Raw genomic sequence first — 14,167 nt, 5'->3', positions numbered from 1 at the left:
AATAATGGCTCATTCATTACTTGCCTAGCACACAGAAGATGGGAAAGCAAAAGCTCCCACTTCTGCCACGTAGGCACTTACTGATGGCAGCATTTCTTTAAACAAGATATATATGCTGGGAATTAGGATAACCTTGCACTACCTAGGCCATGCCTCACTCTAGGTCTTCTATTTTCACCAAACTAGACACCCCTCTCTCTCCACTAAAGTTCCAATCCACTACCATTTTTGTTTCTATGGAGTGAGAAACCTTTGCCTATCAAGTGTAAAATTGGGTTCCTCTCACTTTTGGCTGTTAGTATGGGCTACATACAGTCATCAGATACCCGGGCACGGCCCTCTAATCCCCGAGAGCTGTTCCTATCAGAATCTGGAGGAAAACTGGCATCAGCCTCTGTTTTTACCTCTCCAGTGCCCTGTGGGAAGGGGAAGTTGGGCATAAAGCGCTTAAGAAACCGGAACTCACTGTTGCCAGTGCCAGTGGCTGAGCACATTTCATATGAACAAGGCTGGGATAAGGATCCATTGCCTCTTACTTGTACCAGGTTGTTAGGGAAATTACAGTCATCATAGAAATGTTCTTGAACTGTAAACTTTTCTTTGTATTTAATCTTCTGGTAGATGTGAATAATGAAGATCACCGTGACAGAGAAGAGAAAGACAAATGAAAGCACAGCCAGAGAAATGACCAGATATTTGGTGGATGGATTCACGTTTCTAGGATGCTTGGATGGATCCTGCAACTGCAGGTAGGGCTCTGAAAAGCCATCTACCAGCAGGATGTTGAGAGAGGCAGTGGTGGAGAGAGACGGTTGACCATGATCTTGAACAAGAATGATCAGTTTCTGCATCATGGGGTCTCTCTCAGATATCTGACGTAACGTACGGATTTCCCCATTTTGTTGTTGAACAGAGAATAACCCAAGGTCAGTGGCCTTGAATAGATGGTATGAAAGCCAAGAATTCTGACCTGAGTCACCATCCACAGCCACCACCTTGGTCACCAGGTAGCCTGCTTCTGCAGACCTGGGTACCAAGTCATTGCATGGCAAGGTGCCATTCTGCAGTGGATACAAAATCATTGGACGGTTGTCATTATCATCCAGGACAACCACTCTGACAGTAACTTGGCTGCTCAGCGACAGGAAGCCCCCATCAATTGCTCTCACTACAAACTGAAAATCTTGAATGGCCTCATAATCCATGGTTCTCAGGGCATACAACTTCCCATTGTCTGAATTTATGGAGATGTAAGCGAAGACTGATAGATCACCACTTTTTGGAGGCAGCAGAGAATATGTTACTTGGGCATTCTCACCCAAATCTAGATCCTCAGCATGTACTTTGCCAATAAAAACTGCAGGGCTGTTGTTTTCCCGAACAGTCAAGATGTAGAAATCTTCCTGAAATATTGGCGGATTGTCATTAATGTCAGATATTAGCACCTCTATCACAGTCTCAGTGGACAGATTGGGTGGTCCAGTATCCATGGCAACAAGGGTGATGTTATAACCTGCAACCTCCTCCCGGTCCAAGCTTTTGTCAGTGACCAGAGAGTAAGAATTCCGGAATGTAGGTTTCACTGCAAATGGGGGATCTCCTCTGAGAAAGCAGGTGATTCTACCTCCCACTCGAACGTCTCGGTCTCGTACAGTGAAAAGGGCCACTACGGTCTGTAGTGGAGAGTCTTCAGGGAGAGGGCTGGACACGGAGGAGACCAGCACTTCAGGGGGGTTGTCGTTCACATCCAGCACTTCCACCAGGACTTTGCTGTGGGCAGAGAGACCTCCTCCGTCAGTAGCCTGAATGTCAATGTCGTATGTTTCAATTAATTCAAAATCTAGGGGTCCTCGGAGTCGAATCTCTCCAGTCTGAGAATCAATCTGAAATGTCTGGAGAATTGCTTCTGGGTTTTGAGCTAAAGAGTAAGTTATCTCCTTGTTGGTGCCCTGGTCTAAGTCTGTGGCTGTCACCGTGGCCACCAAAGAACCATTGGCGCTATTTTCCAGTACCTGAGCGCGGTACACTAGTCGGGAAAACTGGGGAACGTGATCATTGACGTCCAGAACTACCACGCGGATGTGGGCGGTGCCAGACTTGGGCGGGGACCCGCCGTCCACTGCGGTAATTGTCAAGTTGACTTCGGGCTGTTCCTCTCTGTCCAGAGGTTTATCCAGCACCAGCTCGGCATATTTGGGCCCGTGGCTGCGGAAGCGGGTGTGCAGGTGGAAGTACGCGTTGGCGCTCAGAGAGTAGTTTTGGAGACCATTGAGGCCCACGTCCAGATCCTGGGCGCTCTGCAAAGGAAAACGTGAGCCCAGGGGGGTACTCTCTGGGATCTTTAAAAGTGGCTCCTTGTTTAGAAAAATTGGGGCATTGTCATTGATATCAAATACCCTGACCTCGGCACGAAAGGACTGCAGCGGCTCCACCAGAACTATTTCAAAGTGCAGAACGCACGGGTCGGCTTTGCCACAAAGTGACTCCCGATCCAGTTTCTCTTTCACGAACAGATCCCCTGTTTTGCGGTGGAGCCGGAAATGCAGTTTGTTGCCCTCGGAAACGAGCCGCGCCCCGCGCGCGGCCAGCTTTCCGACCTCCAGCCCCAAGTCCTTAGCCACATTGGCCACAAACGAGCCACTCTCCATCTCCTCCGCCACGGAATAGCGGATGGTGGCCGCATCCCCCACAGATACACACAGAAAAAGGAGAAGAGACCCCACTTGCCTGATTTGCAAGAGTTTTCTGCGCGCAGCCGCCATCCGGTCCCACAAGCGCGCTCTCCCCCGCCAAAGCTGTTTGCGGATATGTTTTCACTTTTCCGCCGGTCTTGCGCAGCCAGGGCTCTAGGCTTTGGTAGCCTAGCCGCAGCGCCACCAGCGGCTCAGCCTAGCGCCCTAAACTGTTTTGCACTTGAAAGCAAATTTGCATTGAGCAACTCAACTCCCCAGTCTATCCAGTGTATTAATAGGTATGTTCTCATTCCAGAGAGTGAGGCAGAGGTTGAAAGTTTGTTGCCAGAGCAACGACAGGCTCATCTTCTCAGAAAAAAAGTCCTTGGGAATTGAGAGACCAATGAGGACACTTGCTCAAGCTGAAGTCATCGTAGCTGCGAGCCGGCTGGGACCGCTTTAGCAATGGGATAGTAGCGACGAGAAAGCTACATCTGCACTCTCCACAGTCTGCCCAGGGAGCAAGGGAGAGGCAAAAAGATCCTGCAGTGTCTTCTGGGGTCCGAGCTAAAGATATGGGGTAGGGGGAGGAGAGCGTGAGGCAGGCGGTCAGTAGGAAAATGATAGGGGAACAAGTAGGCGTTATCCTTCAGGAATTTGGGATACAGTAGGTACACTGATAGGAGACTTGTCCAATTGGCCTCTTGATTTGCACAGATTCTTTCTCTGTCCCAGAACGCTCAAACGCTTAGGAGGCAGCTGTCTTGTCACTTATGATGGCAGTAATATTTACTGGGTATGGTTTCTAGGTACTATGTTAACTGATTTACTTGCATTACCTCATTTAACCCTTGCAATAACCCTATGAGATAAACATCAGTATTATTTTTTTAAATAGACTTTTTTAGCACACATATGAATTTATCTGGAGAGATACATTTTCTCCCGGAATTTTTATTATTAAATTTGCATAATGGAGAATGTCTTCATATTTTCACGAAAGATGGAAAGATGTTCTTCGTATGGCCACTGCGTGTATCAACTTTTGGCGAAAAGCCAAAGATATATCATCAAAATGTAATTTTGTGAAGGCATTTCTGTAGGAAGTGTAGGTAAATAAGTTTCTGATGGTATAACTTGAGAGAGGAATTGGAGTTTAATTTACCTAGAAGTATGAATGGACACATCTGTCTTCCCAAATCTACTTCAAATATCAAAGATCTTAGGAAGGTTCGTGGTAAGGACTGGATAAACTAAAATTAAAAAAAAATAGACTTTTTAAAGAGCAATTTTAGCTTTACAGAAAAATTGTGCAGAAAGTACCAAGAGTTCCCATGTATTCCCTGTGCACATTGTTTCCCTATTATTAACATCTTGCATTCTTGTGGTACACTTTTTACAACTGATGAACCAATATTGATAATTATTGTTAACTGAAGTCCATAGTTTACATTAGAGCTCATTCTTTGTTTTGCACAGTCCTACGGGTTTTGATGTGCTTAATGTCATGCGTCCGCCACCATTATAGCATAGTTTCACTGCCCTAAAAAAGCCCTGTGCTGCACCTATTCATCCCTCCCCATTCCCCCTGACCTCTTGGCAACCACTGATCTCTTCATTGTCTCTATAGTTTGCTTTTTCCAGAATGTCATATAATTGGATCATGCAGTATGCGGCTTTTTCATATTGGCTTATTTAGCAGTATACATTTAAGGTTCCTCCAGGCCTTTTCATAGCTTGATAGCTGATTTCTTTTTATCGATGAATAATACTTCATTGTATGGATGTAACACAGTTTATCCATTCACCTATTAAGGGCATATTGGTTGCTTCCAATTTTTGACAATTGTGAATAAAGCCGATATAAACATTTGTGTGCAGGTTTTTGTGTGGACATACGTTTTCATCTCACTTGGGTAAATACCTAGGAATGTGATTGCTGGATTGAATGGCAAACCTATGTTTAGCTCTGTAAGAAATTGCCAGGCTGTCTTCCAAAGTGGCTGCACCATTTTATCAAGATGGAATCATGTCATCTTTTTTTGGAGATAGCTTGACCTCTTCCTTTCCAATTTGGATATCCTTTATTTCTTTTTCTTGCCTTATTGCTCTGCTAGCACTTCCAGCACAACATTCAGTAGGAATGGTGTGAGTGGGCATCCTTGTCTTAGCCCCATTTTCATGGGGAAAGCTCTCAACATTCCTCTGTGTAATCTTGGCTGTTGGTTTTTCATAAATGCCCTTAATCATGTGAGAAACTTCCCTTTTATTCCTATCTTGTTGAGAATTTTTATCAAGAAAGGGTGCTGGATTTTATCAAATGCCTTTTCTGCATCAATTGAGACGACCGTGTGGATCTTTTTCTTTGTTCTATTAATGTGGTGTATTAGAATGATTACAATGACTGATTTTCTAATGTTGAAACAACCTTGCATTCCTGGACTAAATCTCACCTGATCATGATATAGAATTCTTTTAATATGCTTTTGGATTCTGTTTGCTAGTATTTTGTTGAGAATTTTGGTATCTATATTCATAAGTGATATTGGACTGTAATTTTCTTTTGTTGTGGTGTCTTTGTCTGGTTTTGGTACCAGAATAATGCTGGCTTCATAGAAGGAGCTAGGGAGTATTTTGTTCTGTCTGTTGTTGAAAGTGGTGTATTCAATTATTATTGTAGAACTATATATCGCCCCTTCAACTCTGTCAGTGTATGCATTATGTTTTGGGGCTCTGATTTCAGGTGCATGCATATTTGTCATTGTTATATCTTCTTGATAAAGTGACCCTTTTATCATTATGTAATGTCCTCCTTTTTCTCTTATAACAGATTTTGACTTAAAGTCTATGCATCAGTATAGCCACCCCAGCTCCCTTTTGGTTACTATTTGCATGGAATTTTTTTTTAATCCTTTTACTTTGTGTCTTTGAGCCTAAAATGTGTGTTTTATAAACAGCATATAGATGGATCATACTTTTTTTTTAATTGATCCATCCTGCCACTCTCTGCCTTTTGATTAGAGAGAGTTTAATCCATTTACATTTAAGGTAATTACTAGTAAGGAAGGGCTTATTTCTGCCATTTTGTTATTTGTTTTAGTGTCTTATTCCTTCTTTGTCCCTCATTTCCTCCAATACTGCCATGGTTTGTATTTAGTTGAGTTTTTGTAGTGAACTATTTTTGTTCCCTTTTTTCCTTTTGTGTATTTTTAAAATATTTCCTCTGTGATCACCACATGGGTTGTATTTAACATCTTAAGTTTATAACAACCTAACTTGATACCAGCTTAACTTTAGTAACATACAAAAACCCTATTTCTATATTGCTTCTCTCCCTCCCCCATTTATGTAGGTGTTAGCATAAATTACATCCGGAAAACGGTCTGATAGAAATATAACAGATACTTGTCAAGAGTTTCCTTTTCAATCACAGAATCATAGAATGTTTAAAAATGATGAAGACCTCAAAAAGATGAGGTTCGGTCCCCCCTCATTTTTTAACAGATGAAACAAAGACCTGAAAGGATGAAGTTACTTGTCCAGGTCATATAGCAGCTTCGTAGCAGTATAAGAACTAAAACTTATCTTCTAACCCCTATCTCATTCTCATCATCAAAAGCATTTCGAGATTTCTCAATTGTATCCAGCACAGTATATTCTAGATGCTGCCACTTAAGAGAAGTCTAAACCACATTTTCCAAGGGTGACAAAAATAAATGAAAATAGAAAGTGTATATAACATTAATGACATCCTGACATGAAGGGGTTAACAAATCCCCAAATCTCCGTTAGGTACCTTAACACCTGGCTTAAGTGTGCATCCCTAAACAGTTTGGTTTTGTCTCTTTTTAAAATTATCCACGAAGTGTACAGTAGGTAATCTTTTGTTTCTAGTTTCTTGCCCTCATTATTTAGATCAATGTGAGATTCATTCATGTTATTGTGTTTGTTGTTGTGTGCATCAAGTCAATTCCAACTCAAAATGACCCTATATGACAGAGTAGAACTTCCCTGTAGGGTTTTCTAGGCTATAATCTTTACAGGAGAAGATCACCTGGTGTTTTCTCTTGTGCCGTAGTTAATTCATTTCCATTGCGGCATAGAATTCCAATGTATCAACAACGCCCTTCAGCCAAATACCATGAGGGACAGACCTGTAGTTAAACAAAATTAGGTTGAATGTTTCATTGCATACTACAGGGAACCATGGGGCATCTCAGTAAGAGGGTGTTAGAAAGAACTTATAGGATTTGGGCTTGTGTTAGGTGATAGGGGGAAGGTTCAAGGAAGCAGGATTTTGTTCTGGATTGGTTGCTGTCAGGAAGTAGAGTTAATTCTATTACTGCTATATCTTAATTCTTATGTAGAAGATGAGAGGGATGGGGTGACACTAAAGCTGTAACTGGGAAATAAGCAGCAGTTATTCATATTAGGTAGGATAGAGAAATATTTGGTCATTTCTATGAGTTGGACAATGTTCTCTGTTATCTGTGCTCAGACATGATTATGAAATGGTCTTGTTTTTCTCTTGCTCCAACACAGTCACAGAGTGTCCTTGTCTGATTTTGGTGTTCTATGGAATTGTTTTTGTTCAAGAGGAGAACATCATGGCCTATCAATGAGTACTAGGCCAACTCCTAGCTGTCAGTGATTGCTTTTGTCTTTCTCAGTATGAATGTACCAAAATTCATTTACCGATCCTATTGTTCTACTGTTCATAGCAGCATATTGTTATGCATGTCATTTGGTACACATGTGTACACATTTTGGGGGGATAGATACTTAGAAGTAGCATTGATGTCATAGGGTATGTTTCTTTTCAGTTTTACCTGATATTGCCAAAGTGCTTCCTAAGAGGTTGTACCACTTTACATTGTCATCAGCACGTGACTTCCAGTTTTTCTTATCCTTTCTAACACTTAGTAGTGAACAAAACAAAACAAAAAAACCAAACCAGATGCCATTGAGTTGTTTCAGACTCGTGGCAATCCCATGTGTTTTAGGGTAAAACTGTGCTTAATGGCTGTGATCTTTTGGATCTTCTGAGGTGCCTCTGGGCAGATTTGAACCACCATCCATTGGGTTAGTAGCCAAGCTCTTACTGTTGTTCCACCCAGGGACTCCTAACATTTATTATTACTAGTCTTTTTAATTTTAGCCTTTCTGGTGATTCTGTGTCAATAGCTCATTGTGGTTTTCACTTTCATTTCTCTGATTATTAAGTATTGGTGAGTTAGGATACCACTTTATGTATTTTTAGTCATTTGTATATCCCTTTTGGGAGGAAATTTTTGTTCTGTTGTCCGTTTTTTACATTGCATTATTTGTCTTCTTCCTATTGATTTGTGGTAGTTCTTTATGTATTCTGAATATGAGTCCTGAGTGCCTCTGTATAAATAAAAGATATATTTATCCTTACACACTATATGTCTACAAGGAATGTTGCTATTGTTAGTTGCTGTCAAGTTAATTCTGATGCATGGTGACCCCGTGTGTGCAGAGTAGAACTGCTCCATAGTGCCAGTCCTGTCTTCCGAGGTGCTTCTGGGTGGGTTCAAACTGCCAGTCTTCTAGCTAGTAGTCGAGTGCTTAACTGTTTGTGCTGCTCAAGGACTTCCAGTCTACAAGGAAGAGCCTTGATTAATTTGGGTAGGGAAACAGAATATAGGACCTGCTTTTTTTGGAATGTTATCATTGATAATGTTATCATTTTGTAGTATCATCAAAAAGGCTATCTGGAATTTTTTTTAAAGGATGTATTTCTCCTAATGATTTACACATTATGAAGAAGCTTTTGGCAGCTTAAAAAGCTTAATACCAAAAAAAAAAAAAAACGCAAATCCATTGCCATCAGGTGGATTCCGATTCATAGTGACCTATAGGACAGAGTAGAACTGCCCCATAGAATTTCCAAGGGGCACCTGGTGGATTCAAACTGCCAGCCTTTTGGTTAGCAGCCATAGCACTTAACCACTATGCCACCAGGGTTTACAATCAGTTTGTAAATAATTCATTCAATTACAAACATTACATAAATTACAAGAAAACATATATTCTTGCAAGTTAAAGCACAAGAAATACTGCTCCTGGAAAGCTAAACATAGAAAGGAAAGATTAGTTCAAAGGACTAATAGATCACATCTACCATGACGTCCACCAGACTGAGTCCAGTACAGCTAGATGGTGCCCAACTAACACCACTGCTCTGACAGGGATCACAGTAGAGGGTCCCAGTCAGAGCTGGAGAAAAATTTAGGACAAAATTCTAACTCGCAAAGAAAGACCAGACTTACTGGCCTGACAGAGAACTGGAGACACCCTGAGGGTATGGCCCCTGGACACCCTTTTAGCTCAGTAATGAAGTCACTCCTGAGGCTCACCCCTCAGCTAAAGATTAAACAGACCCATAAAACAAACCAAGATTGAAGGGGCACAACAGCCCAGGAGCAAGGACTACGTGTTGACATGTCGTGGGGTTGTTAACCAATGTAATAAAACAGTATGTGTACTGACTGTTTAATAAGAAACTAGTTTGTTCTGTTAACCTTCATCTAAAGTACAACAACAGCAATAAAAAAGAAATACTACTCTTCAATTATATTTTTCTGAATCTTAATCTGGTTGGTTAGCCCCCAGGTTATGTATTAATATCAGTTTGATGGGGTTAAATTCTAAAATCTTTTCTGTTTCCTCCAAAACTTTGGGACTTTTAAGTGTGGTGATATATTTTTTAAGAATAAAGACTTTATTCTTTCCTGTAAAGGTAGAACTAGAGGCCCACAGAGTAAACCTACAATCTCTTATGTTATACTTAAAACCTAAATGTTGAGAACAGAGGACATACACAGCTAGTGGGATATCATGAAGCTTTGGGAGAACAAAATCGTTTTCCAAACTAATATCTAAGCACTAACTTATAAACTTAAAAAAAATGTCATTTTGAAACATTTCAAACCTTCAGAAGGGTTACAAGAATGCTCATAGTTGCCTATTACTTACCTATTGACTTGGCTTGATCAGATTTTGGTCAAGATTCTCTCCTCCCAATAGGCCTCTGAAGTTTAGCTTACCCCTATGCTTAATCAAGTCCTAAAATGTAAAACATCCCCCACTTAGTGATTCATTCTGAAAATCACCAACCACAAGAAATAAAAGTTTTCTGTTAAAGAGTCCTGGTTATGCCATCTCCATTTCAGTTGATTCTGACTCATGGCAACCCCATGTGTGCAGAGTAGAACTGCCCCATAGGGGCAGGCCCATCTTCTGAGGCACCTCTAGATAGGTTCAAATCGCCAATCTTTTGGGTACTGGTTGAGACTATACAAAGTTCCTACTAAGTCTGCTTACCCCACCGTATAAAAAAGAGCTTTTTATCCTGTTGGATTTTGATATGTTTGCAGATTCTATGGTCACAGGGCTCTCTCTATTGAAATAGCCTTTTTGGAGAAGGCAGGGCCAATGTGGCACTATAGACAGAAACATCATGTTTTCCCTGTACAGCAAAGACCGAAAAAACTAAGTAACAGATACAAACATCAGTCCTGGTACCCTAAGTGTCAAACAAAGGGATAAAGAATTCAGTCAAGCAACGAATGGAATAAGAAACTGACAGAGAACATAGAACAAGGAGAGCTATGGAGTGGAGGTCCCCTACCAGCTAATGAGGCATGTGTTCACTATCTTGGACCTTAGCCACCACAACTGGTGAACAGGGAGTACTGGAAAACAACTTCATGGAGCTCCCAACAGGAAGTAGAGCACCAGGCCCTGTGCTGCCTCCCCATCTTCCTGACAGGCCATACCACACCACCTGGTAAGAGAGACATCAGCTCATTGCCACCCCAGTTCCACCCTGTCACCAAAGGATGGCTCCCCCAGCACCATATTTATTTTTGTTGTTTTCCTGTTGTGGTTGTTTCTTCTTTCTCTTTCCTTTCTCCTGCACACTTAGACCTGTGCACCATCCATGCCCCTTCTAACAGGCCGAGCTGCACCACTCAGCTCGAAAGCCACCAGCACACGACCTCACCAGGTTTACCCCACCTCCACCTGATCAATCCTAATGCACCCTCTTTTATTTACTTCTTTTTTCCTTCATTTTTTCTAGCTTTTGTTTCTCTCTCTTCTTTTTCTTCTTCCCTCTCCCACTTATCTTCACACATCACACACTCCCTTCCCTCCTGCCTATCTGCACCACATGCTGAACACCAAGCAAAACTTTCACTCAAATATGATGGCAAAATTAGGACATTAGCACATTTCCAGATAAACAGAAATTAAGGGAAAATGGAAAAGCCAAACCAAATTGACAAGAATTATTGAGGAGGGTCCTTCAGTTAGAGAACAAACAACATCAGATAACAACCTGAATCTAGGACACAGGAGAGCATCAGCCAAATACCAGGCTAGGTAATGAACTCTCAAGGATGAAATAAAACTAAGAGATTTACAACAGGGAACCATAAAAGTCAATCTGTAAATGACAAGAGCATCAGAACAATAAAAGAGAGAATAAACAGTGTAGATATAGAACTTTCAAATGGAGAAGTCAAGGGGATATCAAATAATGAAAGACTCATTTAAACATAGGAAGAAAGGGGTAAATTTCAAGGTAACCACAAAGAAAGTTAACAAGCCTACTCATCAAAATAAAGAAAAACATAAAATCTCAGTAAGTGCAAAATCTACAAAAATGAAAGAAATGAAAAAAAAAAATCCACAAACGAAAGAAGTTCAGCACAGGAGAGTAAGAGGAACAAAGATAACATCAGCACCACAGAAAAAAAAAAGCACTACAAAATGACAGCAATAAATTCACACCTATCAATAATCAAAGAGATAGTAAATGGCCTAAATGCACTTATAAAGAGACAGAATAAAGTGACGGAATGGATAGAAAAAACAGGACCTATCAATATGCTGTCTAAAAGAGACACACCTTAGAAACAAAGACATAAATATATTAAAAATCAAACGATGGAAAAAAAAAAGTATCAAGCAAACAGCAACCAAAAAAGAGCAGAAGAGGCAATATTAATCTCGGATAAAATAGACTTTAAAACAAAATCCACCAAAAAAGGCAAGGAAGGACATTATATAATGATTAAAGGGACAATCCACCATGAGGACTTTACCATAATAAATATCTACACATCCAGTGACAGGGATCCAAAATACATAAAACAAACTCTAACAGCACTGAAGAGAAATTGACAGTTCCACAATAACAGTAGGAGACTTCAACAGACCACTCTCGGTAAAGGACATAACATCAAGAAAGAAACTTAACAAAGACACAGAAGATCTAAAGGCCACAATCAACCAACTTGACCTCATAGACATATATAGTACACTCTACCCAACAGCAGCAAAGTACACATTCTTTTTCAACCCACATGGAACATTATCCAGAATAGACCACATATTGGCCACAAAGCTACCCTCAACAAAATCGAAAACACTGAGATAATACCAAGCATCTTTTCTGATCACACCATCATAAATGTAGAAATTAATAACAGGAAGAGCAAGAAAAAAAATCAAGTACATGAAAACTGAATAACATCTTGTTAAAAAAAACCAATGAGTAATAGAAGAAATCAAAGATGGAATAAAAAAATTCCTAAAATCAAATAAGAATGAAAACACATCATACCAAAACCCTGGGGACACAGCAAAAGCAATTTGCTTAGAGGTCAATTTATAGCAATAGGTGCACAAGTTAAAAAGAAGAAAGGACAAAATCAAAACATTATCTATACAACTAGCACAAATAGAAAGAGTACAGCAGAAGAAGCCCACAGCCACCAGAAGAAAGGAAATGATAAAGATCAGAGCAAAAATAAATGAAATAGAGAAGAGAAAAACAATAGAAAGAGTCAACAAAACCAAAAGTTGGTTCTTTGAAAGGGTTAACGAAATCGACAAACCATTGGCCAAATTGACAAAAGAAAACAGGAGAGGATGTAAATAATCCAAAAAAGAAATGAAATGTGGGACATTACAACAGATCCAACTGAAACAAAAAGGATCATAACAGAGTGCTATGAAAAACTATACTCAAATTTGAAAAGCTAGAGGAAAGGAACAAATTTCTAGAAACACACTGCTTACTTAAACTAATACAAACTGAGGTCGAAAATCTGAACAGACCCATAAGAGAAGACATTGAAAAGGTTAAAAAAAAAAAAAAACAGAAAAGAAAAGGCCCTGGCCCAGATGTCTTCACTGGAGAATTCTATCAAACATTCAGAGAAGAGCTTACACCATTACTTCTCAAACTATTTCAGAACATAGAAAAGGAAGGAATACTTCCAAATTCATTCTATGAATCCAGCATAACCCTGATACCAAAACCAGGTAAGGACACCACCAAAAAGGAAAATTATAGACCGATGTATCTCATGAATATAGACTCAAAAATTCTCAATGAAATTCTAGCCAATAGAATTCAGCATCATATAAAAAAAAATACACCATGACAAAGTGGGGTTCATACTAGGTATGCAAGGATGGTTCAACATTAGAAAATCAATCAGTGTAATTTACCACATAGGTAAAACAGAAGAATCACATGATCATCTCGACTGATGCAGAAAAACATTCAACAAAGTCCAACACCTATTCCTGATAAAAACTCTCAATAAAATAGGTATAGAAGTGAGATTTCTCAATATAATAAAGGGCCTCTATACAAAACCATCAGGCAACATCATTCATAAAGGAGAGGGGCTGAAAGCATTCCCCCTGAGAACAGGAACAAGACAAGGATGCCCTTTATCATCACTCCTATTTAACATTGTGCTGGAAGTCCTAGCTACAGCAATAATGCAAGAAAAAGAAATAAAGGGCATCCAAACTGGTAAGGAAGAAGTAAAACTGTCCCTATTTGCAGATGATATACATAGAAAACCCAGGAAACTCCACAAGAAAACTACTGGAACTTATAGAAAGATTCAGCAGAGATGCAGGATACAAGCTAAACATACAAAAATCAGCTGGATACCTATACACCAATAAAAAGAACAACAAAAAAAGGAAATCAGTAAAACAATACCATTTATAATAGCCTAAAAAAATAAAATATTGAGGAATAAATCTAACCAGGGATGTAAAAGACCTATACAAAGAAAACTACAAAACACTACTGCAAGAAATAAAAAGAGATCTACATAAATGGAAAAACATACCATACTCATGGATAGGCAGACTTAACGTTGTGAAAATGTCAATTCTACCCAAACAATCGGTAGATACAATGCAACCCCAATCCAAATACCAACAGCACTTTTTAACTAGATGGAAAAACTTATCACTAACTTTATATGGAAAGGGAAGAGGCCCTGGATATGTAAAGCAGTACCAAAGAAAAATAAAGTATGAGGACTTGCAGCACCTGACCCCAGCTATGGTAGCCAAAACAGCTTGGTACTGGTACACTGACAGACGCATTTACCAGTGGAACAGAATTGAGAACCCAGATGTAAATTCATCCA

General features: G+C 39.9%; 1 protein-coding gene across 1 annotated transcript; it reads right to left on the bottom strand.

Moving 5' to 3' along the window:
- Positions 1-305: 305 nt before the first annotated feature.
- Positions 306-2,762, bottom strand: PCDHB1 (protocadherin beta 1). Its single transcript, XM_003404808.3, has one exon. The coding sequence runs from the start codon at positions 2,760-2,762 to the stop codon at positions 306-308; it is 2,457 nt and encodes an 818-aa protein (XP_003404856.2).
- Positions 2,763-14,167: the final 11,405 nt, after the last annotated feature.

The sequence above is a fragment of the Loxodonta africana genome, chromosome 2 (genome assembly GCF_030014295.1).
Source record: "Loxodonta africana isolate mLoxAfr1 chromosome 2, mLoxAfr1.hap2, whole genome shotgun sequence".
Classification (NCBI taxonomy): Eukaryota; Metazoa; Chordata; class Mammalia; order Proboscidea; family Elephantidae; genus Loxodonta; species Loxodonta africana.
This window is presented reverse-complemented; position numbering and strand designations above follow the sequence as displayed.

What these genes read in the sequence shown, in the direction of transcription:
- PCDHB1 (XM_003404808.3), bottom strand. Translation starts at nt 2,762, where the DNA reads ATGGCGGCTGCGCGCAGAAAACTCTTGCAAATCAGGCAAGTGGGGTCT.